We start from the raw sequence: 27,236 nt of genomic DNA, 5'->3' as shown, positions 1-27,236 counted from the left end.
TGAAGAGGGCAATCACCCCGAAACAGCTGTCTGCAGATGAGGTGCTGGATTAGTTATTATCCAAGTCATGTCTCAAGGCCTGTTTAAAAGGTTGAGCATTGACTTATAGGATAACTGCCTTACATTGGGTAGCATTAGAGGCAGAGCTTGCCAAGAGCTGATTGGCATAGCCTCTTCCCAGAATTCCAGAGGAGCCTATAAGACTCCTCAGGCCGATTAGGCGCTGTCTATAAGGAGAGAGTAACCCCCGGGTGGTCCTGGATACAGTGACGGAGACATGACCTCATACCCCTTACACCCTGGACATGGTCTTGGCTGCTGTTCCCTCCACAATGTCTGTGTTATATACACTGGTATGGCTCATGTGCTGCTTGTCTAAGCGTATCCACACTACTGACACTATGCGTGTGCACCGCCATCACATCGGTCAGCCATGTAGGTCCACAGGGCCAGGATAGTGTTCAGGTACTTACATAGTATGGCGCCACATGGTGTTCACAGTATATAGTAACATGCCACCTAATGAGCAGAGTGCTGGTGGACACACATGCTCAGTTACTTCCCTCATATTCAGGTCTCTACATATGATCCTCTAATGTCAGACTGAAGTGCCTCAGGCCCACTAGAGGAAATGATCCTGAGGGGCCACCCTCTGTCTACAGCAGACATGTGCACATATACTTAAAGTATTATCACTGCACATGTAGGACTTGGGGGTTGTTAACCTTTAAGTGATGGCCCATCCTCAGGACAGGTCTGATCGGCAGGGGTCTGATACCGTGCAATGCCGCTGATATCAGATGAACGCAGTGCACTACAAGCTATCCAGATTCAGAATAGGTCTGACAGTGATGGGGATACGCCATCAATATCATGAAACTGAACAACCCCTTTAATAAATGGAGGAGGCCCTCTGTTCACCACCATAGGAGCGCTGGCTCAGCTATATCCAGCAGCCCCGTAGTGGTGAATGGAGAGACGGCCATGCATGTGTGGTGCGATCTCCATTCACTGCTATGGAACGCGCTAGCTTGGCTATTTTTGGAACATCCACAGCAGTGAACAGAGAGGGAACATACGCGGTGCGCTCTCCTTCACTTCGAAGGCCCCAATCTGAAGATAGCAGCAGGTCCAGGGGTGGGACCCGCACCTATCTGATGTATATGGTATATCCTAGCAATATGGGCCAACCTCTTTACAGGACATCCATCAGCAGTTCTGTGCCTATGACACTGGCTGACCTGTTACATGTGCTTCCGGCAGCTGAAGACATCTGTGTTGGTCCTATGTTCATAATTGCGCGCATTGCTGAGAAAAATGTTCTGATATATGCAAATGAGTCTCTAGGAGCAACGGGGGCGTTACTGTTACACTTAGAGGCTCTGCTCTCTCTGCAACTGCCGCACCCTCTGCACTGATTGACAGGATCGGGCAGGGAAAACGTCATCACACCTCCCTGACTTCTCCTACAGTCAAAGTGCAGAGGATGCAGCATTTGCATAGAGAACAGAGCCTTTAGGTGCAATGGCAACACCCCTGTTGCTCCTAGAGGCTCATTTGCATATATAAAAACATTTTTCTCAGTAATGCGGGCAATTATGAACATGAGGGCAAGAGATGCCTTCAGCTGCTAAGGCTACTTTCACACTAGCGTTCGGGCGGATCCGTTCTGAACGGATCCGCTCATAATAATGCAGACGGAGGCTCCGTTCAGAACGGATCCGTCTGCATTATTTTTTGCATATAAAAGCTAAGTGTGAAAATAGCCTCGTACGGATCCGTCCAGACTTTCAATGTAAAGTCAATGGGGGACGGATCCGCCTGAAGATTGAGCCACATTGTGGCATCTTCAAACGGATCCGTCCCCATTGACTTACATTGTAAGTCTGGACGGATCCGCACGGATCCGCACGGCCAGGCGGACACCCGAACGCTGCAAGCAGCGTTCAGCTGTCCGCCTGGCCGTGCGGAGGCGAGCGGAGCGGAGGCTGAACGCCGCCAGACTGATGCAGTCTGAGCGGATCCGCTCCATTCAGACTGCATCAGGGCTGGACGGCTGCGTTCGGGTCCGCTCGTGAGCCCCTTCAAACGGAGCTCACGAGCGGACCAGCGAACGCTAGTGTGAAAGGAGCCTAAGCGGACATCTAACAGGTCAGCCAGTGTCATAGGGACAGAACTGCTGACAGATGCCGTTTAAGGCCCCATTCACACAGCCGTATTTTTGCTCTAATCCTCATTTTTTGCAGACTGGATATGGACCAATTTATTTGCGGGCTTGCAAAAAAATGCAGACAGCTCACCATGGCCGGGACTTGCTCTGGAGACATCAGCTCATTGCTAAGAGAACTAAAGACAGGGCAGATAGCGGCACTTCAGTGCGGCACTTTTTGATATACATTATGACAGGTTTCACTTCACACAAAGTTCATGTATCAAAAGCCAACAAGCATTAAGAGCAAAAATGACAGAAATATCGCTAGAATCTCCAATCCATTGTCAATGAGTAATGAATAGTAAAGGAAAAGTCACCGTGACCTGAATCTCCATCCGGTATTTATGTCCTGCTTTGGTGTGGGAGTGATATACTACATGGAGCGTAAGAGGGAAGGGAATCCTGACTGACTACCAGCATGAAGAGACCCCAGAGGTAGGAGAGTTCATACACAGGAATACCTAGAGTCCTATCTAGCCCTTTAGGACCCTTGTACTAATGGCAGGGACGAGACAACCTGTTCCTCCAAAAGGAAGGACGAACAGGAGTCGCCTCAGGCCTAATACAAACAATAGGGAAATGCAACACACAAAATAACCCAAAGTACAAAATGGAATCAAAGGAGCAATGGAAGCACCAGTAACTCCGCCGAGATCCACACACCAGCAATCCACAACTGAAACGGAAGCTATAAACCGCACAGCATTGTGGGAGAAGCAAGTATAAATAAGGAAGGTTAAATAACCACATTAGCAACACCTAAGGCAAGGGCTGTGGCCATTACCAGAAATAATACAGATGCCTATTGATCCACAGGGAAAACCTGTCAGATCAAACCACATGTTGACAGTCTCACCGATTTCCTGCCACCTGTCCCAGGAACGTCCGTGACAGTACCCCCCATTCTACGGGGGACCTCCGGACACCCAGGACCGACCTTATCCGGATGAGACCTGTGAAAGGCTTTCACCAAATGACTGGCATTCACGTCAGATGCCGATACCCACATCCTCTCCTCAGCTCCATAATCCTTCCAGTGAACAAGATACTGAAGATATCTACGAAGGGCTCGAGAGTCAATCTTGGCTATCTGAAATTCCAAACTGCCGTCCACCATGACAGGAGCGGGTGGTAATGAAGACGGCTCCAAAGATTTATGAAACACATTATGAATTTTCAGAGCCTGAGAAAGTTAAGAATGAAAAACTGCAGGATTCATAATGGCCGTGATCTTATATGGACAAATAAACCTTGGACCCAACTTTCAGGATGGAACCTTCAACTTAAAGTGGTTATCAGAGTAATATAAATGTATGCTAAGAGCTACGATATCACTATATTAAACTATTTTCTAAAATCACTTACTTCATTGATTTGGAGCCGATTCGCCACTGCCGATTTGGGTCATGTGACCCCCGACGTCATCAACCCTGCTCAGGCGCTGACGTCTCGTTTACAAGCTTCTCCCTGCTTGAGGGAGTGGCCCGACTCTGTAAACGAGACGTCAGAGCCTTTGGTGCCCGCCCCTCTCTCGCTCAACTCACACAGCCTCGGCGATTGTAAGCGATTGCGCATGCGCGATCCTTACCAGAGCTGTGGTGATAGATTGATTCGGCAGCAGGGTATGTGTCTGGCTCCTTTCCTCACTTTCAGGGGCCAGTTTACCCGTTAAGGTTGATAGGACAATCATATTCCCGATGCAGAGGTAAATCCTGATATCCACTTTCAGAAAACACTTCGGCAAAATCAGATATAAAAGAGGGTAATGTCTTAGTGGTTAAAACAGAAAAAGATGTATTCAGACAATTGTCAACGCAATAATCACCCCAATCCAGAATCTGTCTAGCTGGCCTAACGATGGCTGGATTCTGCTTGCTTAACCACATTAAACCCAGAACCACCAGAGCAGGGAGACCCGCCACCACAAAACACGAGATGAACTCCTGATGAAAGTCACCCACTCTTAATCGGATGTCGGGCACCATCTGAGACAAATAGAAGTGCAGAATCAATAGCAAAAATAAAAAAATAAAAATTCTAATGCATTCAGTGACAATCCGTGCATACGGACGAACTGAGCATCAATCAGGTTCACTCCTGCCCCACTGTCGATAAACACCTCAATCCCCACAGTTTTTTACTCTAGCACCACCTCAGCAGTCAGGAGAAATGGGGTACTACCAGTAAAAGACAAATGCACATTTTCGGACACTCATCTTATCGATCCAAGAGTCAGATGGGAATTAAATGTCCCTCTTTTCTTTTTGCCGTTGAACGTATGGACATACTCTTATAACGCTTATAAAATTTCCCTTTTGTCCACAGAAAAACCACACTTCCTCTTCCTATTACCAGTATGCTTAAAAATCAGATCCAGGAGTAGCTCCCCCTAATTGATTGGGTTCGTCCACAGACATAAACCCAGGAGTAGCTTCACCCAAAGTGTCAGAGGAGGACGATACATCATGTGATAGTACATCCTGAGAGTGGGGGCCCCTAGATCTCTCTCTCAGGTGTCAGCCTCCAGAGTCACTGGGGTTTCATGAAAAGCCAAGGCGTCCTTCAGCCGCTCCGATAAGCCCTGACAAAACTGGTTACAGATTCAAGACAGGCCTGGTAACCACCACCACTAGGACCAACAGCCTGTGGTCTCTGGATTTGCGAGATGGTCGTGTGGAGGTCAGCTACCTCCAAAGATAGCCCCTACAGCTGTCCGGCCAGTGCAGCAAAAGGATCCACGGCTGCACACAAATAAGAAATTATGGTTTAGGCGGTTTATAATGTCACGCTTCAGTGTGGGAGGGAACAGCATACCAAGCATAAGAGGGAAGAGGGGCAAGAGGAAATCAGGCCTGGGAACCAAGAAAGGAAGATGGACACCTCCTAGTAAAACCCTAACCAAAATCCTGACTGACTACCATCATGAGCAGACCCCAGAGGTAGGCGAGTTCATACACAGGAATATCTAGAGTCCTATAGGACCCACCCTCGTACTAATGGCAGAAACAAGACTACCTGTTCCTCCAGAAGGAAGGACGGACGGGAGACCGCTCAGGCCTAATACAAACAAAAGGGAAATGCAACACAGAGAACCCAAACAAAATACAAAAGGGAAAGGAAAGACTTAACTTTAAAGGAGCAATGGAAGCACCAGGAACTCAGCCGAGATCCACACACCAGCAATCCACAACTGAAACTATAAACCGCACTGCATTGTGGGAGAAGCAACTATAAATAAGGAAAGTTAAATGACCACATTAGCAATACCTGAGGCAAGGGGTGTGGCCATACCAGAAACATACGTCAATTGATCCACAGGGAAAACCTGTCAGATCAAACCACGTGTTGCCAGTCTCACAGATCTCCTGCCACCTGTCGTTGGGAACGTCCGTGACAATATATACACCATAAAACATCACTCAGCAGGTGAGCATGCGTTCGTAAAGGGTCACTTTAAGATGATCGCCATAAAAGACACAAAAGGAAGGTAACCCAATACGAGCGACAGCAGCTTCCTGGTCCCTGTACCGTGCAGCCGCTGAGTGACTGTCCTTGTGTGCCGCCTGACCCCGCTGTTGGTGGATACCCTTACAGACGATGACAAGGCGATAGGAAACTTGATGCATGGTAGGTACGTTTGCTGCTGGCACAACCACACGACAGACAGTCGAGCTGCTGTTTAACCCCTTTTTCAGACAAAAGGAGGTTTCAGACATTTTGTAAAGAGAAGCGGACACCTGAATACATTGCATCTTACCTTCTGCAGAGGCTGGCTGCGACCATCTGCAGAATATCGACATACAACAAAGTGAAGAGCACCCTGCGAGAACGGCTACATCCATCCCATATAATTTACTGTTAAATGGGGTAAACTAACCACCAAAGTAATCACCGTCCCATATCGTATAGGTGGATGCAGATGGACGTCTGATAATAACCCCGCCATATACTGAGGTGTCCATCAGGAACAACTATCTGGTCCAGAGAAAAGAGAAAACACCCGGCAATCACAGCGAGTCCTGCCTGATGAGGGAAGAGGCTGGACTGTCACCCCAAGGGGAAAATACTCTACGCTAATTCTCCCCTTCTTCGTTACAGGGGAGGCTATGCAATAAATAAAAGTTCAGCACAGAGAACGCGTCTGCTTGTACCTGCAGGACTCCCACCGGACTCAGCAGGAACAACTACCTGACATTTCGACCTTACCGTCCGTGACATTTACTTGATCATCGTCATATAAAATGTGAGGAGAGAAATGGAGGCCCCGGGAGACAAGATGAGAGATTTAGGAAGACATTAGGGGAGATTTATTAACACCGATCGACATGCAGGGCAACCTAAAGACTGCGTGTTATAGAGCAGGGGGAGCTGAGCAGATTATATATAGAGAGAACCTGTCACCATGTAATCTGCAGGCAGCGTGTTATAGAGCAGGAAGAGCTGAGCAGATTATATATACAGAGAACCTGTCACCATGTAATCCGCAGGCAGCGTGTTATAGAGCAGGAGGAGCTGAGCAGATTATATATACAGAGAACCTGTCACAGTGTAATCTGCAGGCAGTGTGTTATAGAGCAGGAAGAGCTGAGCAGATTATATATACAGAGAACCTGTCACCGTGTAATCTGCAGGCAGCGTGTTATAGAGCAGGAAGAGCTGAGCAGATTATATATACAGAGAACCTGTCACCGTGTAATCTGCAGGCAGCGTGTTATAGAGCAGGAGGAGCTGAGCAGATTATATATACAGAGAACCTGTCACCATGTAATCTGCAGGCAGTGTGTTATAGAGCAGGAGGAGCTGAGCAGATTATATATACAGAGAACCTGTCACCGTGTAATCTGCAGGCAGCGTGTTATAGAGCAGGAGGAGCTGAGCAGATTATATATACAGAGAACCTGTCACCGTGTAATCTGCAGGCAGCGTGTTATAGAGCAGGAGGAGCTGAGCAGATTATATATACAGAGAACCTGTCACCATGTAATCTGCAGGCAGCATGTTATAGAGCAGGAGGAGCTGAGCAGATTATATATACAGAGAACCTGTCACCATGTAATCTGCAGGCAGTGTGTTATAGAGCAGGAGGAGCTGAGCAGATTATATATACAGAGAACCTGTCACCATGTAATCTGCAGGCAGCGTGTTATAGAGCAGGAGGAGCTGAGCAGATTATATATACAGAGAACCTGTCACCATGTAATCTGCAGGCAGTGTGTTATAGAGCAGGAGGAGCTGAGCAGATTATATATAAAGAGAACCTGTCACCATGTAATCTGCAGGCAGTGTGTTATAGAGCAGGAGGAGCTGAGCAGATTATATATAAAGAGAACCTGTCACCATGTAATCTGCAGGCAGTGTGTTATAGAGCAGGAGGAGCTGAGCAGATTATATATACAGAGAACCTGTCACCATGTAATCTGCAGGCAGTGTGTTATAGAGCAGGAGGAGCTGAGCAGATTATATATACAGAGAACCTGTCACCATGTAATCTGCAGGCAGCGTGTTATAGAGCAGGAAGAGCTGAGCAGATTATATATACAGAGAACCTGTCACCATGTAATCTGCAGGCAGCATGTTATAGAGCAGGAGGAGCTGAGCAGATTATATATACAGAGAACCTGTCACTGTGTAATCTGCAGGCAGTGTGTTATAGAGCAGGAGGAGCTGAGCAGATTATATATACAGAGAACCTGTCACCGTGTAATCTGCAGGCAGCGTGTTATAGAGCAGGAGGAGCTGAGCAGATTATATATACAGAGAACCTGTCACCGTGTAATCTGCAGGCAGCGTGTTATAGAGCAGGAGGAGCTGAGCAGATTATATATACAGAGAACCTGTCACCGTGTAATCTGCAGGCAGTGTGTTATAGAGCAGGAGGAGCTGAGCAGATTATATATACAGAGAACCTGTCACCGTGTAATCTGCAGGCAGTGTGTTATAGAGCAGGAGGAGCTGAGCAGGTTATATATACAGAGAACCTGTCACCATGTAATCTGCAGGCAGTGTGTTATAGAGCAGGAGGAGCTGAGCAGATTATATATACAGAGAACCTGTCACCGTGTAATCTGCAGGCAGCGTGTTATAGAGCAGGAGGAGCTGAGCAGATTATATATACAGAGAACCTGTCACCGTGTAATCTGCAGGCAGCGTGTTATAGAGCAGGAGGAGCTGAGCAGATTATATATACAGAGAACCTGTCACCGTGTAATCTGCAGGCAGTGTGTTATAGAGCAGGAGGAGCTGAGCAGATTATATATAAAGAGAACCTGTCACCGTGTAATCTGCAGGCAGTGTGTTATAGAGCAGGAGGAGCTGAGCAGATTATATATAAAGAGAACCTGTCACCGTGTAATCTGCAGGCAGTGTGTTATAGAGCAGGAAGAGCTGAGCAGATTATATATACAGAGAACCTGTCACCGTGTAATCTGCAGGCAGCGTGTTATAGAGCAGGAGGAGCTGAGCAGATTATATATACAGAGGACCTGTCACCATGTAATCTGCAGGCAGTGTGTTATAGAGCAGGAGGAGCTGAGCAGATTATATATACAGAGAACCTGTCACCGTGTAATCTGCAGGCAGCGTGTTATAGAACAGGAGGAGCTGAGCAGATTATATATACAGAGAACCTGTCACCGTGTAATCTGCAGGCAGCGTGTTATAGAGCAGGATGAGCTGAGCAGATTATATATACAGAGAACCTGTCACCATGTAATCTGCAGGCAGCGTGTTATAGAGCAGGAGGAGCTGAGCAGATTATATATACAGAGAACCTGTCACCATGTAATCTGCAGGCAGTGTGTTATAGAGCAGGAGGAGCTGAGCAGATTATATATACAGAGAACCTGTCACCATGTAATCTGCAGGCAGCGTGTTATAGAGCAGGAGGAGCTGAGCAGATTATATATACAGAGAACCTGTCACCATGTAATCTGCAGGCAGCGTGTTATAGAGCAGGAGGAGCTGAGCAGATTATATATACAGAGAACCTGTCACCATGTAATCTGCAAGCAGCGTGTTATAGAGAAGGAGGAGCTGAGCAGATTATATATACAGAGAACCTGTCACCGTGTAATCTGCAGGCAGTGTGTTATAGAGCAGGAGGAGCTGAGCAGATTATATATACAGAGAACCTGTCACCATGTAATCTGCAGGCAGCGTGTTATAGAGAAGGAGGAGCTGAGCAGATTATATATACAGAGAACCTGTCACCGTGTAATCTGCAGGCAGTGTGTTATAGAGCAGGAGGAGCTGAGCAGATTATATATACAGAGAACCTGTCACCGTGTAATCTGCAGGCAGTGTGTTATAGAGCAGGAGGAGCTGAGCAGATTATATATACAGAGAACCTGTCACCGTGTAATCTGCAGGCAGTGTGTTATAGAGCAGGAGGAGCTGAGCAGATTATATATAAAGAGAACCTGTCACCATGTAATCTGCAGGCAGCGTGTTATAGAGCAGGAGGAGCTGAGCAGATTATATATATAGAGAACCTGTCACCATGTAATCTGCAGGCAGCGTGTTATAGAGCAGGAGGAGCTGAGCAGATTATATATACAGAGAACCTGTCACCGTGTAATCTGCAGGCAGCGTGTTATAGAGCAGGAGGAGCTGAGAAGATTATATATACAGAGAACCTGTCACCGTGTAATCTGCAGGCAGCGTGTTATAGAGCAGGAGGAGCTGAGAAGATTATATATACAGAGAATCTGTCACCGTGTAATCTGCAGGCAGCGTGTTATAGAGCAGGAGGAGCTGAGCAGATTATATATACAGAGAACCTGTCACCATGTAATCTGCAGGCAGCGTGTTATAGAGCAGGAGGAGCTGAGCAGATTATATATATAGATCCTGTCACCATGTAATCTGCAGGCAGCGTGTTATAGAGCAGGAGGAGCTGAGCAGATTATATATACAGAGACCCTGTGACCGTGTAATCTGCAGGCAGCGTGTTATAGAGAAGGAGGAGCTGAGCAGATTATATATACAGAGAACCTGTCACCGTGTAATCTGCAGGCAGTGTGTTATAGAACAGGAGGAGCTGAGCAGATTATATATATATAGATCCTGTCACCATGTAATCTGCAGGCAGCGTGTTATAGAGCAGGAGGAGCTGAGCAGATTATATATAAAGAGAACCTGTCACCATGTAATCTGCAGGCAGCGTGTTATAGAGCAGGAGGAGCTGAGCAGATTATATATACAGAGAACCTGTCACCATGTAATCTGCAGGCAGAGTGTTATAGAGCAGGAGGAGCTGAGCAGATTATATATACAGAGAACCTGTCACCGTGTAATCTGCAGGCAGCGTGTTATAGAGCAGGAGGAGCTGAGCAGCTTATATATACAGAGAACCTGTCACCATGTAATCTGCAGGGCAGGAGGAGCTGAACAGACAGATATAGACGTGAGGGAAGAGAGTCAGTAAAACATGACATTTATTCATTTAGACCTCTACTCTTTCGGTGCTCAGGACTCATGTGGACAGTCCCACTCAGTGAATGACATGCTGCAGAAGTAAGCTCACAGAGAAGTCTGTCAATCACAGAGTAGGACCAACCATAGAAAGAGGCCTAAATGAATAAATAATAAGTTTTATTGCAGGTTTTCCCTCAAATCTGCTCAGCTCCTCCTGCTCTGTATAAAGGGCTGCCATTAAGACTCCTCTTAGCCATGAAACGTTTTCTGAACTCTTTTCACAACTGTCTGAGGCACAATAATTGTCTAAGGCCTCATGAACACGACCGTTGTTGTGGTCCGCATCCGAGCCACAGTTTTTGCAGACCCATTCACTTCAACGGGACCGCAAAAGATGCGGACAGCACTCCGTGTGCTGTGCGCATCCATTGCTCCGTTCCTTGGCACCGCAAAAAAAAAATATAGCATGTCCTATTCTTTTCTGTTTTGCAGACCAGAATAGGCATTTCTACAATGGCCCGCCTGTACCGTTCCGCAAATTGCGGAAGGCACACAGCGGTTTCCGTGTTTTGCGGAACGCAAAAAACTGAACGGTCGTGTGCATGAGGCCTAAAACTCATAAACCTGGCTCATGGCACGTATGCACTATGCTTAGTAAACCTCCGCCAGATTGGACATAAAAATAGAATTCTTCTGAATACAGGTTTTCAATATCTTTGGAACCTGCTGAAATAACACAAAGACACTGGGCATGGGGTATGTTCACACGTGGAAGAATAGGGTTGGTAAAAATCTTTCTACATGCTGCAGAAACAGGCCCAGATGTATGGGATGGAAATGTCGCTAGAGGCACTTAGTGGGGGGGACGACACACCTTGTCCAAGGAAATTAGATGGATTAGTAGATTGTTCAACATCCCTATGGCCATCTCCGGACAATCCTGGTGAGAAAACAGCCATGGGCCATTCACTCGGTGACGTGAGACACGACTGTCATGGAACCATGAACCAGACGTACAACAAGAGATAAGTGGAAAATAAGAAGGTTTTATTGAAGAGCAAGCCGTAGCAAAGTCCAAACGGATGGCTAAACCGAAGCAGGGTCTTGCGGAGACAGAGGTCAGGAACCAGAAGGGTAGTCAGACGAAGCCAGGAACAGGAACCAACGGGGTAGTCAGACGAAGCCGGAATCAGGAACCAACGGGGTAGTCAGACGAAGCCGGAATCAGGAACCAACGGGGTAGTCAGACGAGGCCAGGATCAGGAACCAGAAGCAGCAGCAGTCTTGGAAGCATGTGAACACAGGAGGACCAAGCAAGGAACTGAAGCCACAGACCTCCTATATATATGACCTAGGCATCCAGCTCCTCCCAGTGGGAAGGAGGAGCCGCAGGGTGGGAGGCTACAAGAAAACCCAGAAACCAAGATGGCCGCCAGCACATGTCAAACGAAGGGAACAGCAAGGAGGTAAGACCATGACAGTACCTCCCCCTCAAGGGCCCCTCCTCCGCAGAGTAAGGAACGGTTTCTGAGGGAAGCGTGCGTGGAAGGCTCGGAGCAAGACAGGAGCATGGACATCTGCGGAGGGAACCCAGGAACGCTCCTCTGGACCATAACCACGCCAATGGACCAAAAACTGCACCCGGCCGCGGACCAGGCGTGAGTCCAGGATATTGCTCACCTCATACTCCTCACGATTGCCCACTTGGACCGGACGAGGCCGAGGAATCGAGGAAGTGAAACGATTACACACCAGTGGCTTCAACAGGGAGACATGAAACACGTTGGAGATCCGCATGCCAGGAGGAAGCGCAAGGGCATAGGCTACCGGGTTTACCCTGCGAAGCACTCGGAAGGGACCAACAAAGCGAGGCGCCAGCTTGGGAGTGGGCACTCGAAGGTTGAGGTTGCGGGTGGACAACCATACACGGTCTCCGACCTGGTAGGAAGGAGCGGGCGCTCGTCTGCGATCAGCCTGGAGTTTCTGGCGCTGCGCAGAGACCTCAAGGGACCTCTGGATCTGTACCCAAGAAGCACGTAGGACGGAAAGGTGATCCTCCACAGCCGGAATATCCTGGGGAGAGAATACCTCCGGTAACACGGCAGGTTGGAACCCATAATTGGCCATGAAGGGAGACGTCCCAGAGGAAGAGTTCACCGCCGTGTTCCTGGCAAACTCAGCCCAAGGCAGGAGGTCAACCCAATTGTCTTGGTGATCGGAGACATAGCAACGAAGGAATTGCTCCAAGGCCTGATTGGATCGTTCTGCGGCCCCATTGGACTGAGGGTGGTAGGCCGAGGAGAAAGAGAGATGAATCCCCAACTGGGAGCAAAAGGCGCGCCAGAACCTGGACACAAACTGACTCCCCCGATCCGACACAATCTCCTTGGGCAAACCGTGCAACCGGAAGACCTCCCTGGCAAAAATCGAGGCCAACTCTTGTGCAGAGGGTAACTTCTTGAGAGGAACACAGTGGCACATTTTGGAAAACCGATCCACAATCATGAGAATGACCGTATGGCCTCGGGATGCAGGGAGGTCCACAATGAAATCCATCCCCAGGTGTGACCATGGACGCTCCCCGGTGGCTATGGGTTGCAAAAGGCCCAACGGAAGGTGCCGAGGGGACTTACTCTGGGCACAAACGGAGCATGCCGCTACATATGCGGCGATGTCGGAACGTAGAGAAGGCCACCAGAACAGACGTGAAACCGCCCAGGACAGCTGATTCTTTCCAGGGTGCCCCGCGGCCTTGGAGTTATGGTAGGTTCGCAACAACCGAGTGCGCAACTCCTCAGGCACAAAACATCTGCCGTTGGGTCTCCCAGAGGGAGCACCAGATTGAGCCGCCAAAATCTGCTCACCCAGAGGAGAAGTCAGGCTGGTGCGAATAGCGGCCAGGATCTGATTCGGGGGTATGACCGTAGTCGGAATCGACTCCTCCCCGGACAGCTCGGAGTACTGCCGTGATAAGGCATCCGCTCTGATGTTCTTGGAGCCGGGTAGGTAGGAGACCACGTAATTAAAACGTGACAAGAACAGAGCCCATCTGGCCTGACGTGGTGTCAATCTCTTGGCCTCAGAGAGGTAGGTCAGATTCTTGTGGTCCGTCAGGATGAGAACCGGAACCACCGAGCCCTCGAGCAAGTGCCTCCATTCTTTAAGGGCCTGCACGATGGCCAATAACTCCCTGTCACCAATCTGATAGTTGCACTCCGCGGAAGACAGTTTCCGGGAGTAAAACCCACAAGGAAGCAGAGGACCCTCTGGTGTTCTACGCTGAGACAGGAGGGCGCCTACTCCCGTCTCAGACGCGTCCACCTCGAGGACAAAAGGCAACCCAGGGTTGGGATGCGACAGAATCGGAGCCGACACAAAGGCGGACTTTAGAGCCTCAAAAGCTCGGATGGCCTCGAGCGGCCAGACCTGAGGATTACTGCCCTTCCTGGTCAGATCCGTGAGAGGCTTGGCTAGCATGGAAAAGTCCCTGATGAACTTCCGATAATAATTGGCGAAGCCCAAAAAGCGCTGCAGGGCACGAAGCCCACTGGGCTGGGGCCACTGTAAGACAGCCGAAACCTTCTCAGGATCCATGGAGAACCCCTCAGCGGAAATGATGTAACCTAAGAAGGTTACCTGGGATCGGTGAAATTCGCATTTCTCAAGCTTACCGAACAGCTTGTTCTCTCGTAAGCGTTGCAACACTCGTCTGACATCCAGAATGTGGGCCTCCATGGATGCAGAATATACCAAGATGTCATCCAAATAGACCACCACACACTGCTGCAACAGGTCACGGAAAAACCGCAATTAGACTTACCGGTAATTCCGTTTCCTTGAATCCACCATGACGGCCCACATTGAGATTGACCCTTGACCTCTGTAGGGGCAGGAACACATAGAGAGTTTAAGAACCCCCCACCCCTCCACCTCCTCAGTGCTTCACAATTACCCGAAAAGGTGGAACAAACGTAAAAGGATATTGATTCATACCCTTAAACTCCTGCATGAATATGCAACATAAATCCAAAAAATCTTTTTTTTTTTTTTTTTTATATTTTATATATATGTTTTTTTTTTTTTTTTTTTTTTTTAGGGACGGGGAATAGTATGGGCCGTCATGGTGGATTCAAGGAAACGGAATTACCGGTAAGTCTAATTGCGGTTTTTCCATTTCATCCACCATGACGGCCCACATTGAGACATATCAGATAACTAAATGGGTGGGGATATCGCCTGTAGAACCTTCCGGCCGAAAAGAGCTTCATTTGCGTCCGGAAGATTAAGACGATAGTGTCTTACGAAAGTATTAGCACTAGACCAGGTTGCGGCTTTACAAATCTGGTCCAGCGAGACCCCTCCTTTCTCGGCCCAAGAGGAGGATGTGGCCCTAGTAGAATGGGCTTTAACATTACCAGGACAGGGTTTGTTCTGGATCTTGTAGCAACATTCAATAGTGGATTTGATCCATCTAGCTATGGAAGACCTGGCTAACTTCTTTCCTTTATTCTTCCCTGAAAACTGAATAAGGAGATTGTCGTCCACCCTAAAATCTCTGGTAGAATCCAGGTAACGGATAACTATGTCCCTGACGTCCAGGAGATGTAACCTATCACTAGACCCTGCCTGATCGGACCTAGGGATAGAGGGTAGGAAGATCTCCTGCTCTAGATGGAAAGGAGAGACTACTTTGGGGAGAAAGCCTGGGTCGAGAGTTAAACGGATGTGATCCTTGTTAATTTGGAGGTAGGGCTCTCTACATGATAAAGCCTGGATCTCCCCGATGCGTCTGGCTGAGGTGATGGCGATCAGAAAGGCAGTCTTAAAGGAAAGGTGTTTTAGAGAGATCTCCGATGAAGGTGCAAAAGGAGGTTTTGTTAAGCCCTCTAGTACGGTGTTAAGATCCCAGGTCGGAATTCTGGATCTCAGGGAGGGTCTCAACCTAGCAACCGCTCTGAAGAACCTCCTGATCCATCTGTGGTTGGCCAGGCTACAGTCATAGAAGGAGCTTAGGGCAGAAATTTGGACCTTCAAAGTACTAGGTCTAAGGCCTAACTCAAGGCCGCACTGTAGAAAGTCCAAAATTCTGTTGATGGGAGGAGAGGTGGTGTCTGGGCGCTCAACTCCTAACCAGGAACAGTATTTCTTCCAGATCTTGAGGTAGATGGAGGAGGTCACCTTTTTCCTACTTGCCCTCAGAGTACATATCACTTTTTCCGAAAGTCCTCTGCTTCTTAGTGTCTCGCTCTCAGGATCCAGGCTGACAGCTTGAACATGCCTGGGTCTGGGTGAAGAAGAGGGCCCTGGACTAGAATGTCCCTCTGGAAGGGAATCTCCCACGGATCCTCCAGCGATAGCTGTCTTAGGGTGGAGAACCAACTTCTCTTTGGCCATAGAGGGGCTATCAGGATGAGAGTAGTCGGTTCCTCCAGAAGCTTCTGGACAATCCGAGGTAACAGTGGTATTGGGGGAAAGGCGTAGGCTAGTCTCCAATTCCAATGTATTGATAGAGCATCTATTGCCCATGGATTGTCCCCTGGGTTTAGGGAGCAGAAACAGTCTACCTGCGCATTTTTCCTGGTGGCGAATAGGTCTACCTCTGGACAGCCCCACCTTTCTGAGATCTTTTGGAAGATCTTCCTGTTCAGAGACCATTCTCCTGGGTCTACTGTCTCTCTGCTCAGAAAGTCTGCTACTGTGTTCTCGCAGCCCTTTAGGTGGATGGCGGACAGAGATAAAGTGTTTACTTCTGCCCAGGAGAAAATTCTTTTTGCTATCTCGCCAAGAGGCCGTGATCTTGTTCCCCCCTGGTGACGCAGATAGGCCACCGTTGTGGTGTTGTCTGACATTACTCTTAGATGTTGTCCTTTTAGAAGGCACTCTCCTTTTAGTAAAGCTTCCAGGACTGCGTAAAGCTCTCGGTAGTTGGAAGATCTGTCTCTTATTTCGGCAGGCCAGGTACCCTGTAGAAGATGATCTCCTATCTTTGCTCCCCAGCCTCCGAGGCTTGCGTCCGTAATTACCTGAATGACGGGATGATTCCGCCACTGAAGGCCCCCTAGCAGCCTTCTTTTTACTTTCCACCAGTCCAAATCTGTTTTTACAGACTGAGGGATACGAAAGACCCTGTCCAGGCTTAACTGTTTTCCGTCCCAGATAGTTAGGATCCAATTTTGGATTATTCTTGTGTGGCTTTGGCACCAAGCCACCGAGGGGATGCAGGCCGTTAGGCTTCCTAGGAGACTCATGGCCTTTCTGATGGAGCAGTTGCGAGCCTTCTGGAATGTTCTGACTTTCTCTATCAGGGCAGTAGCTTTGTCCTGAGGGAGGAAGGTCATCAGCCGAGACGAATCTAATTCCACGCCCAGGAACTTTATTCTTGTGGACGGGGTTAGGGTGGATTTTTTTATATTTATAATCCATCCGAGGCTCCTTAAGAGTTCCGAGAATCTTTGGGTTGCCGAAAGGTTTTCGGATTCTGTCTTGCCCAGGATTAAGAAGTCGTCGAGATAAGGTATAATTGTGATTCCTTCTTGACGAAGGCAGGCCACCATCTCTACTACGATCTTTGTGAAGACCCTGGGGGCCGAGGAAATACCAAAAGGGAGGGCGACATACTGGAAGTGATGTATAGACCTGTCTGGACCTCTTAGAGCGAACCTTAAATACTTTTGGGAAAGATGATGGATGGGGACGTGGTAGTAAGCGTCCTTCAGATCGATTGACGACATGAATGCTCCTTTTGGGATCAGAGGGATTGTGGATGGGATGGTCTCCATCCTGAACCTCCTGTATAAGATAGACCTGTTTAGGGGTTTTAAGTTTATTATCGTGCGAAAGGATTGATCTGGTTTTTTTACTAAAAAAAGACTGGAATAGAATCCTCTTCTTTCCTCTGGTATAGGAACCTTTCGTATTACCCCTAGCTCTAAGAGGTCTTGGACGCCCTGCCAGATTTTCGGGAGATCTGATCTGCTCTGAGATGTGATGCAGTATCTTTTTGGGGGGACTGATGTGAACTCTATCCTGTAGCCCTGGGAGATTATATTTAGCACCCAGGGATTTGAAGTTACCCGACTCCAGGAGGATAGAAAACCCATCAGTCGCCCCCCTACCCTGGCGTCATTGCTGCTTCGGTTGCCTATTCTGGGGATTGAGGATAAAGCCTCTTCCTCTCCCCCCTTTTGGATAACTCCATCGGCCAGACTTCCCTTTCCCCCTGTAGGATCTCTGCTGGGGTTGGTACTGCCGAAAGGGCTTCTTCTTTGGTTCTTTGTCCTCTGGAAAACCCTTCTTCTTGTCTGCTGCGCCCTCTAGGATTTTATCCAGAGTGGGGCCGAAGACAAATTCCCCTGAAAAGGGGATAGAACAAAGCTTGGCCTTGGATGCCTTGTCTCCGGACCAGGCTTTCATCCATAAAGCCCGACGGGCAGCATTAGAAAGGGCAGCATCCTTGGCGGAAAATCTGATTGACTCTGCCGATGCATCGGCTAAAAATGCCGTGGCGGAGCGGAGAAGGGGGAGAGATTCCCTGATCTCTTCTCTTGGAGTCTTGTTCTTCAGATGTTCGTCTAGTTCTCCAAGCCATATATACATTGCTCTGGCAACGGATGTGGCGGAGATGTTAGTTTTTACCCCAAACATCGCCGCTTCCCAGGATTTCTTAAGAAGGCCATCTGCCTTTCTATCCATAGGATCACTTAGCTGAGAGGAATCCTCAAAGGGTAGGGCGGTCTTTTTTGCTACCTTGGATACTTGCAAGTCGACCTTAGGCGTCTGGTTATATATTTTACTTTCAGACGGGTCAAAGCAGAGCCTATTCCTGAATTCTTTAGGAACGCCAAGTCTCTTCTCTGGATCTGACCATTCCTCTAATATCATCTCCTTTATATTTTCATTGATGGGGAAAACAATAGGAGACCTAGCTCTAAGGCCCCCAAACATCTCATCCTGAACCGTACGGGGTTTAGGAATATCTTCAATACCCATGGTGGACCTGACTGCTCGGAGCAGCTCTTCCATTTCTTTAGCGGAAAAGAAGTATCTTTTATCCTCCTCCAGAATCTCTCCGTCCGACAAGGGTTCCTCATTAGGAAATTGTCTGGATGAGGCAGAGGCCACTTCAACCTCTTCACCCTCAGAGGAAGAAATAACGGATATTTTACGCTTCTTAGAAGGGATGGGGTCGCTGGCAGGAGTAGATAAGGAGGCTAAAGAGGACTTAATCTCATCAGAAATAAAGGACTTCATCTCCGAGAGTATATCTGGTTGCTCCGCTTTCCAAATCTCCGAAGTGCAAGGTTTGCATAGTCGCTTTTTATAATTTTCGGGGAGACGCTTGGAACAAGCACAGCATTTTAAGGGCTTTGTTTTAGATTTTAATTCCTTGCTGCCCTGCAGAAGGAAGCAACCAGATAACCCAGCATCAGTAATTCAGATTTACAAGAACTGAAATATATACCCCCCCGAAGGGGACTCACTGTGCTGGAGGCAGAAGGATCGGGACCTTCCTGGCGGGGAGCAGGTGTCTCGGACATCGCGGTGTGACAGGAGAGGTGCTGAGAGGAACCGCGGTCTTCTTTTTAAATTTCCCGGCGTCTGACGTCATCAAGCTGCGCCCTGCATGACGGCGAAGGCCTGCGCCGCACTAGCCTACCAAGAGAGGCGTGCGTCGCCCGGCCCGCCCATAGAGACGCTCCATGCGTCGCACCTGCTCCCCCTGCCGGACGCTGGAGCTCGGTCCTCCGGAAGGAAAAGGACGCCGAGCGCCGCGCGTGCTGAGAAGCCGGCACCTTCGACTGCGTCCACAAGGAGGGAAGGAAGTCAGAAGGTATGGGGAGGACCACAGGCCTCGGCATAAGCCAAGACGAGGGTCCTCGATGCTCCTAGCTGGCCAGCCTTGGCCCCTGCCGCGGGAGGCCAGCTGGAGAACCTGTAAGAAAGATACGGTTATTTCATCCTCCATGAAGGAGGAACTCTCCACGTGTTGGCCCCTGTAGGGGCAGGAAAGCACTGAGGAGGTGGAGGGGTGGGGGGTTCTTAAACTCTCTATGTGTTCCTGCCCCTACAGAGGTCAAGGGTCAATCTCAATGTGGGCCGTCATGGTGGATGAAATGGAAAACATCGTTGATGAATTCCTGGAAGACTGCGGGCGCATTGCACAACCCAAAGGGCATAACCAAGGATTTATAATGACCGGTCCTGGTGTTAAACGCGGTCTTCCACTCATCGCCCGCCTTGATCCTTACCAGGTTATATGCCGCCCTCAGGTCGAGTTTGGTAAAGACCGTGGCCCCTTTGAGGCGATCGAACAGCTCGGAAATCAAGGGTATCGGGTAAGCGTTCTTGATCGTGATGCGATTGAGACCCCTGTAATCGATGCAAGGCCTCAACTCGCCGCCCTTCTTTTTCACAAAGAAAAATCCAGCCCCTGCCGGGGACGAGGATTTGCGAATGTGTCCGCGTGAAAGCGCCTCCCTCACGTACTCCTCCATGGCCTCATTCTCCGCTACCGACAGTGGATAGACTTTGCCACGAGGAGGAACGGCACCGGATTGTAACTCTATGGCACAATCGTATGGGCGGTGCGGAGGTAGGGCAACCGCGCGCACCTTATCGAATACATCCCGGTACTCTTCGTATTCAGGAGGCAACAGAGAGTCAGAGGAAGTACACAGCAACTTGACAGGCCCATGGATGCAACTAGCCCCACACTGCGGTGACCACGAGAGGATCTCGACCGATCTCCAATCGAAAGTCGGATTATGCTTCTGGAGCCAGGGGTACCCCAAGACCACCGAGTAGTGTGGAGACGAAATAACCTGGAGACAGACCGACTCTCTGTGAACGGCACCAATGGCCATCCCCACTGGAAGGGTCTCATGAGTCACGTGTGGCGGCAGAAGGGGTCTGCCGTCTATCGCCTCAAGAGCCAGTGGGGAACCTCGAGGCTGCAGAGGAATGGAATTGGCGGCAACGAACACTCTATCAATGAACAAACCACCAGCACCAGAGTCCACCAACGCCTGGGTCGTCACCGAGCCCCCGACCCAGGAGAGGACAACCGTGATCAGTGGTTTGTCAACACGGGAAACCGGGGACGAGGAGACTCCACCCAAGATCTGCCCCCGACAGGACCTCAGGTGCGAGCGTTCTCCCGGACGGTTCGGACATGCCAACCGAAAATGCCCACCGAGACCACAGTACATGCATCGGCCCTCGCGTCTCCGGAGTACCCTCTCCCCCTCAGACAGGCGAGCAAACCCCCGCTGCATGGGTTCACCCCCAGACAAGTCATCCCCAGGAGGCGTGGGAGGAGAGGGAGGCACGGGTGGGACAGCAAACGTAGGCGCCAATCTGTTAGGAGACCTCCGCAGGCTCTCCTTAAAGGAAGGTCTCTCCCTGAGTCTGGTGTCAATCAAAATCAGGAAAGAAATAAGAGACTCGAGCTCCACTGGTAGGTCCTTAGCTGCAACCTCATCCTTCAAGGCATCCGAGAGACCATGAGAGAAAGCAGCGACCAGAGCCTCATTATTCCAGCCCACCTCTGCTGCCAGGGTACGAAACTCAATGGCGTATTCAGCTACGGATCGTGAACCCTGTCTGATGGACATAAGGAGCTTCGCAGCAGAGGCAGCACGAGCCGGCACATCGAATACCTTCCGAAGAGAAGCAACAAAACCGGAAAACTCGGCAACCACCGGATTGTTGTTCTCCCATAAAGGGCTGGCCCAGGCCAAGGCCTTGTCCGAGAGCAGCGAGATCAAGAAGCCCACCCTTGATCTCTCAGTAGGAAAGGCATGTGGCAGCAACTCGAAGTAAATGCCCACCTGGTTAAGGAAACCTCGGCACTGAGTTGGCTCTCCCCCAAAGCGCTGTGGAAGGGGGGCAGAACCGGTCATACCCTGAAACACCACAGGCGCAGCAACAGGTGTCAGGGTAGACTCTGGCGCAACAACCGGAGCGGCAGTAGGAGCGGGCCCAGGAGCGCCAACCGACCCATCGGCAACGGAAGCTAAATGAGCCGTGCGTTCAAGCAGGGTTTGCAACGCCACAGCGAACCGACCCAACAGGTGATCCTGCTGATCAAGTCTGGCAACCAGCGTAGGTAGCGAGGGTGGCCCTGTACCGTCAGAATTCATGGCTTGGTCCTAATGTCATGGAACCATGAACCAGACGTACAACAAGAGATAAGTGGAAAATAAGAAGGTTTTATTGAAGAGCAAGCCGTAGCAAAGTCCAAACGGATGGCTAAACCGAAGCAGGGTCTTGCGGAGACAGAGGTCAGGAACCAGAAGGGTAGTCAGACGAAGCCAGGAACAGGAACCAACGGGGTAGTCAGACGAAGCCGGAATCAGGAACCAACGGGGTAGTCAGACGAAGCCGGAATCAGGAACCAACGGGGTAGTCAGACGAGGCCAGGATCAGGAACCAGAAGCGGCAGCAGTCTTGGAAGCATGTGAACACAGGAGGACCAAGCAAGGAACTGAAGCCACAGACCTCCTATATATATGAGCTAGGCATCCAGCTCCTCCCAGTGGGAAGGAGGAGCCGCAGGGTGGGAGGCTACAAGAAAACCCAGAAACCAAGATGGCCGCCAGCACATGTCAAACGAAGGGAACAGCAAGGAGGTAAGACCATGACAACGACCACCGTATAAGAACATAGTACATTCACTCTCTAGGTGTCCTTGTTAAATGCAAAGGTCAAATAGCTTTGGCCCACAAAAGGTGGACAGGGCTGAATAAACCACACATTAGAGAGGCCATGAATAAGACCTTCCGTGTACTAAGACAGAATACAAACACAGGTCTCTAGGCATCCAGGACACCGTCCGCAATGTACAGTACGGCCATGCAGAAGAGCGGGAAGCTAAGAGGCGCCACAGAGATTCCTGGAGTAAGGCTAGGCATCCGTTCATACTGAGCTCACAACCAATAAACCTGCCTATAGTAAACCCCCTGCATGCTTTTCCACCGAGTCTCCTCTCAATGGGCTGTTGGGTGTAGAGCGAACACAGAGCAAAGTAGGTCTCACAGAAAACCTTAAAAAGCCCCCCCCCGGTCTTATTGTGTGTTCTCGTCCCAGGACACACTTGATATCTGCTCGCCCCCTTTGCCACCCTTAATTTGGGGGGTTGCCTTTATGGCAGGCCTGTGCTCAGAGTTGTCGAGATGGGGGAATGTTGGGAGCAATCAGTAGAACACTTGTTGCTTATTCTCTTTCCTAAGAATTTAGGAAGAGTTTAATCATATGTTACATTCTATCAAAGCCCCTCGTTATCAAGAGCCAGTGATGATGGAAGTGCGGAGCCGAATGTGGAAAGGCTAGCTTCGGGTGATAATGAAGGTGTGGAAAGGCTGGCTTCCAGTGATGATGTAGGTGCGGACCTGAGTGCGGAAAGGCTGGCTTACAGTGATAATGAAGGTTTGGAAAGGCTGGCTTCCAGTGATGATGGAGGTGCGGAGCTGTGCGGAAAGGCTGGCTTCCAGTGATGATGGAAGTGCGGAGCCGAATGTGGAAAGGCTGGCTTCCAGTGATGATGGAGGTGCGGAGCTGAGTGCGGAAAGGCTGGCTTCCAGTGATAATGAAGGTGTGGAAAGGCTGGCTTCCAGTGATGATGGAGGTGCGGAGCTGAGTGTGGAAAGGCTGGCTTCCAGTGATGATGGAGGTGCGGAGCTGAGTGTGGAAAGGCTGGCTTCCAGTGATGATGGAGGTGCGGAGCTGAGTGTGGAAAGGCTGGCTTCCAGTGATGGTGGAGGTGCGGAGCTGAGTGTGGAAAGGCTGGCTTCCAGTGATAATGAAGGTTTGGAAAGGCTGGCTTCCAGCGATGATGGAAGTGCGGAGCCGAATGTGGAAAGGCTGGCTTCCAGTGATGATGGAGGTGCGGAGCTGAGTGCGGAAAGGCTGGCTTCCAGTGATGATGGAGGTGCGGAGCTGAGTGCGGAAAGGCTGGCTTCCAGTGATGATGGAGGTGCGGAGCTGAGTGTGGAAAGGCTGGCTTCCAGTGATGATGGAGGTGCGGAGCTGAGTGTGGAAAGGCTGGCTTCCAGTGATGATGGAGATGCGGAGCTGAGTGTGGAAAGGCTGGCTTCCAGTGATGATGGAGGTGCGGAGCTGAGTGTGGAAAGGCTGGCTTCCAGTGATGATTGAGGTGCGGAGCTGAGTGTGAAAAGGCTGGCTTCCAGTGATAATGGAGGTGCGGAGCTGGGTGCGGAAAGGCTGGCTAATTACCAGCAAAGTCAGTTAGACTTTCCGAATCTCATGTAGTATTGAGGCTCCCTTCACATCTCCGTTCTGACATCTAGCGGGCTGTTTCAGATCCCCATTGACTAAAATGGGGTCCGGTGGTGATCCGACCAATTTGTGGCATAAATGCTGGGTTTCAGCTGGACAAAAAGTGATGCATGCAACAGTTTTTTGTCTGCCTGACTCCTAAATGGAGATGCGAATGCAGCCTTACTTACACAAGGAAACTGCCCTGCGGTGAGGATTTTGAAGTCTGCGGCACATCAATGGTTTATACAGATTTTCAGTGCCAGATCTACGTCTCTGACACAGGCAGATTTTGGTGGGGAGATGAGGCAAAATGTACAGAAAATTTGCATGAACTACACTGCTATGCGCATATACCCTCATAGCGGTCCAAGATACCTATATTTGGCGAACATACCGTCCCACCTTTAACTAAGACACAAGGGTTCCCATCTGTAGATAAGGTCGACTTACTGAACCAGGACATGAGATTCGCATATGGGGGCCTGGGTGCAAACCTCTATATGGGCTCCGATATCAAGGGTGCACAATATAAAAATAAGCGAAGAGGACAGTGATACAAGACACAACGGCAGGTAACCAGTCAATGATCTTAACAAACTATGGTCTTCAACCCCCCCCGGGGACCCCGAGCTGAGAGTGCATTAATATCTGCCTGTGATTTCTTCAACTTTGCTCTTTCATTATTAATGCAGAGGGGATATTGAATGTAACTACAGTTCAGTTTCCTTCTCTTAACCCTTTAAGAACAAGGCAGATATAGACTGAAGGAAAATGTCATTGTAATACACAATACACGCTACCAGCAGAGCGATCAACAAATCGCATTTCGCACTGGAGTCACCGGTGAGGGTTACCAGACACGGTTCACAGATCTACTGACCCTACATGACCAAGAATCTCTGTCTGATATATAAAGCCCCATATAACTCCACACACCACATCCTCCATCCAAGCAGGTGGCAGAACACTTCCGCTAAAAGCAAATAACCTGCCCCTGTAAGGAGGGTGAGAGGGTAAGGACATGATCAGAAGTCACAGTCACCAATACGTATTGCAGGGATTTCTCCTACTTACCTGGAGACCTTTGGAAAGCGGGCAGAACAGGACCATGTGGACAAAGCGTCTTAGCTTTCTCATCCTCCTAAATCATGGGGGCCAGTCCAGTGATGGGAAGGTTAGAGTGCAGGTGCCCTAAAGCTGACGAGCATTAAGGAAATATCATCCATCCGTCCGGCTTCAACGTCAGGTTTACAGATTTTCAAGTCTTTTGCTCATTTATAGAGTCTCACCTGAGAAGGGGCATCCTTCATCACCCATTCCAGTGAGCCCTCAGATTAGGGGTCTTTTTATCCTATTTGTACTCCCAGGTGAGCTCCTCCGAGTCACGTAGAGGACCACACTCCAGACTGATCCGTCAGGTTCCTTCACCCTTGGCTTGTTCGCTGCCAAGAGGGATTGTTTATCTCCTGCTATCCGGGGCCCCGTTACTTCTCAATGCTGCCACAGAGGAGTCATTTTCTGATTCTTCAGCCCGCGGTCGCTATGTTTCCAGAGGATCACCCTAGGGTGTGCACTTCTTCCTGGTGCTGACTGCAGGCTCCCTGCGCCTCACTGTAATAAATAAGGGCGCACCACTCAGCCACAATAACCTGCCCCCAGTTATATGCCAAGTATTAAGCCTCGATTCTCTCTGCCCAGCCTACCCCAGCACTCTGCCAAATCACCCCTTCCTGTCCTACTCAGACAGCACACCTGACTGTCACCCTGCACTCCTCACACCAGACACAGTATGAAAGGTCCTGGACTGGGCACAAGCCACACATTCAATGTCTCCCTGTGACAGCCTGACTCATTCTGGGCTCCCCTCTGAACCCTCCTGCTCGGCCTGGAGACAGAGTTCTGACTCCTCACTGCTACCTCCCTGAGAAGGCTTTGTTTTTCTTATTAACCCCTTCCCTTACCTCATTCTATCCAATGACCATGTGCTCCACATGTACCCCCAGAATTGCCCTGCTCTCCTCCTGACACCCCACCATGGCATTATTTCATTACTCTAGTATTTATTTTGCTCACCCAGGATAAACCCCAAACTCTGGGCTTGTCTAGTTTACCCCAATTCCTCTGCTCACTCAGGACCGTTACTCGGGATACCCCAGAATATGTCTGCTCTAGTCACATGCAGATCAGACACCTGTTTCCACTCTTCACCCAGCACAGCCCCATGGCCTCACTCCTTGTTTCTTCTGAGGCCCCAGGTTACCCCTTTTCCTCCTGCATAACCAGTGCACCCCTAGATCCTCCTCTCACCCATCATACCCTGTATTCTCCTGCAGCGGCTATATCTTCTACTCTTCCCAGGCACCCAGGACATCCTCCATTGCTTCTGCACGCCCAGCTCACCCACGACCCCTGTTATTTGCTCACCCCTCAGTGAGTGCTCAGATTTGCAGCGCTCCAGGCAGCGGGTCCATGGTTGCAGCCCCCTCCCCGGTGTCTGCTCATCATCCCCCTCACTCCTCCTCCTCGGCTGGCTCAGGCTGATAATGATGGAAATAATCTCAATTACACCCGGCCCTGTAGCTGCGGTCTGATGGGCTCTCAGCGCCAGGTCTCGGGTGTCTTCCCCGGGCGCTAGTGCACGATGCTCCGAAACAGACAGCAGCTGCTGCTCCTTAAAGAGCGCTCCGGAGCTGAGGGGATATTTGTCCTCCGACACAAAATGCAGAAGGAGGAGGAGGGAGCCTGGAGCAGGTGCAGCTGAGCGAGGGTGGGAGGCAGTGTTTGATTATTAACCTCCCCCTCCAACTCATCATGGAGGCTGAGCTAAAGCTGCTGCACCACCTCTTCGCTGTCATTTACAGTGACTACAGCTGCATTCCTATAGATCCTGGTCATCCAGTCACTGTGCCTCAGCTGCTGCACAACCTCTTAGCTGGCACAGAGATGGATTCAGCACATCCTGTGGCAGATACACAGAGGAAACCTTATGTTCATTCTCTACAGAATAATTACATTAGAATAGACTCCGAGTTAACCCCCTCCTCCATATTGACTGGTTTCCTATGTAACCATGCAGCCATGTGTAAGAGAACAGGTGGCAGATACATTGTTACAGTGCGCTCTATGTGATTATTGCAATTTATACACTGTATCTATTTCTGTCACTTAAAGGGAGTCTGTCACCACATTTGACCATATAAGACAGATCCTATAGCGTTATATGTGCCACCCAGCAGTTGGAAAAGGTACCTTTGTTGCATATAACCGAGTCTTCTTTCTGCCAAAAATGAACTTTGAAGATTATGTAAATGAGCCCTCTCAAGTGCCCAGG

At 49.6% G+C, this 27,236-nt stretch overlaps 1 protein-coding gene across 3 annotated transcripts in view; it reads right to left on the bottom strand.

Annotated features, from left to right (window-relative positions):
- DIPK1B (divergent protein kinase domain 1B) overlaps positions 1–26,447 on the bottom strand; it is a 96,237-nt gene extending 69,790 nt beyond the window's left edge. Inside the window, exons 1-2 of one of the 3 annotated variants that reach the window (XM_044268549.1) lie at positions 26,330–26,447; positions 24,980–25,516 (exon numbers count right to left, since the gene is read on the bottom strand). In XM_044268549.1, the coding sequence (XP_044124484.1) occupies positions 24,980–25,042 (63 nt within the window). In that variant the 5' untranslated portion in view covers positions 25,043–25,516; positions 26,330–26,447. Of the gene's footprint in view, positions 1–24,979; positions 25,838–26,329 lie in introns of those variants that run through there. The other 2 variants (XM_044268550.1, XM_044268548.1) reach the window with 2 other exon arrangements.
- Positions 26,448–27,236: the final 789 nt, after the last annotated feature.

Source organism: Bufo gargarizans, chromosome 9 (genome assembly GCF_014858855.1).
Source record: "Bufo gargarizans isolate SCDJY-AF-19 chromosome 9, ASM1485885v1, whole genome shotgun sequence".
NCBI classification, from domain to species: Eukaryota; Metazoa; Chordata; class Amphibia; order Anura; family Bufonidae; genus Bufo; species Bufo gargarizans.
Note: the sequence above shows the minus strand (reverse complement) of the source record. Positions and strands in the feature narration are given on the sequence as shown.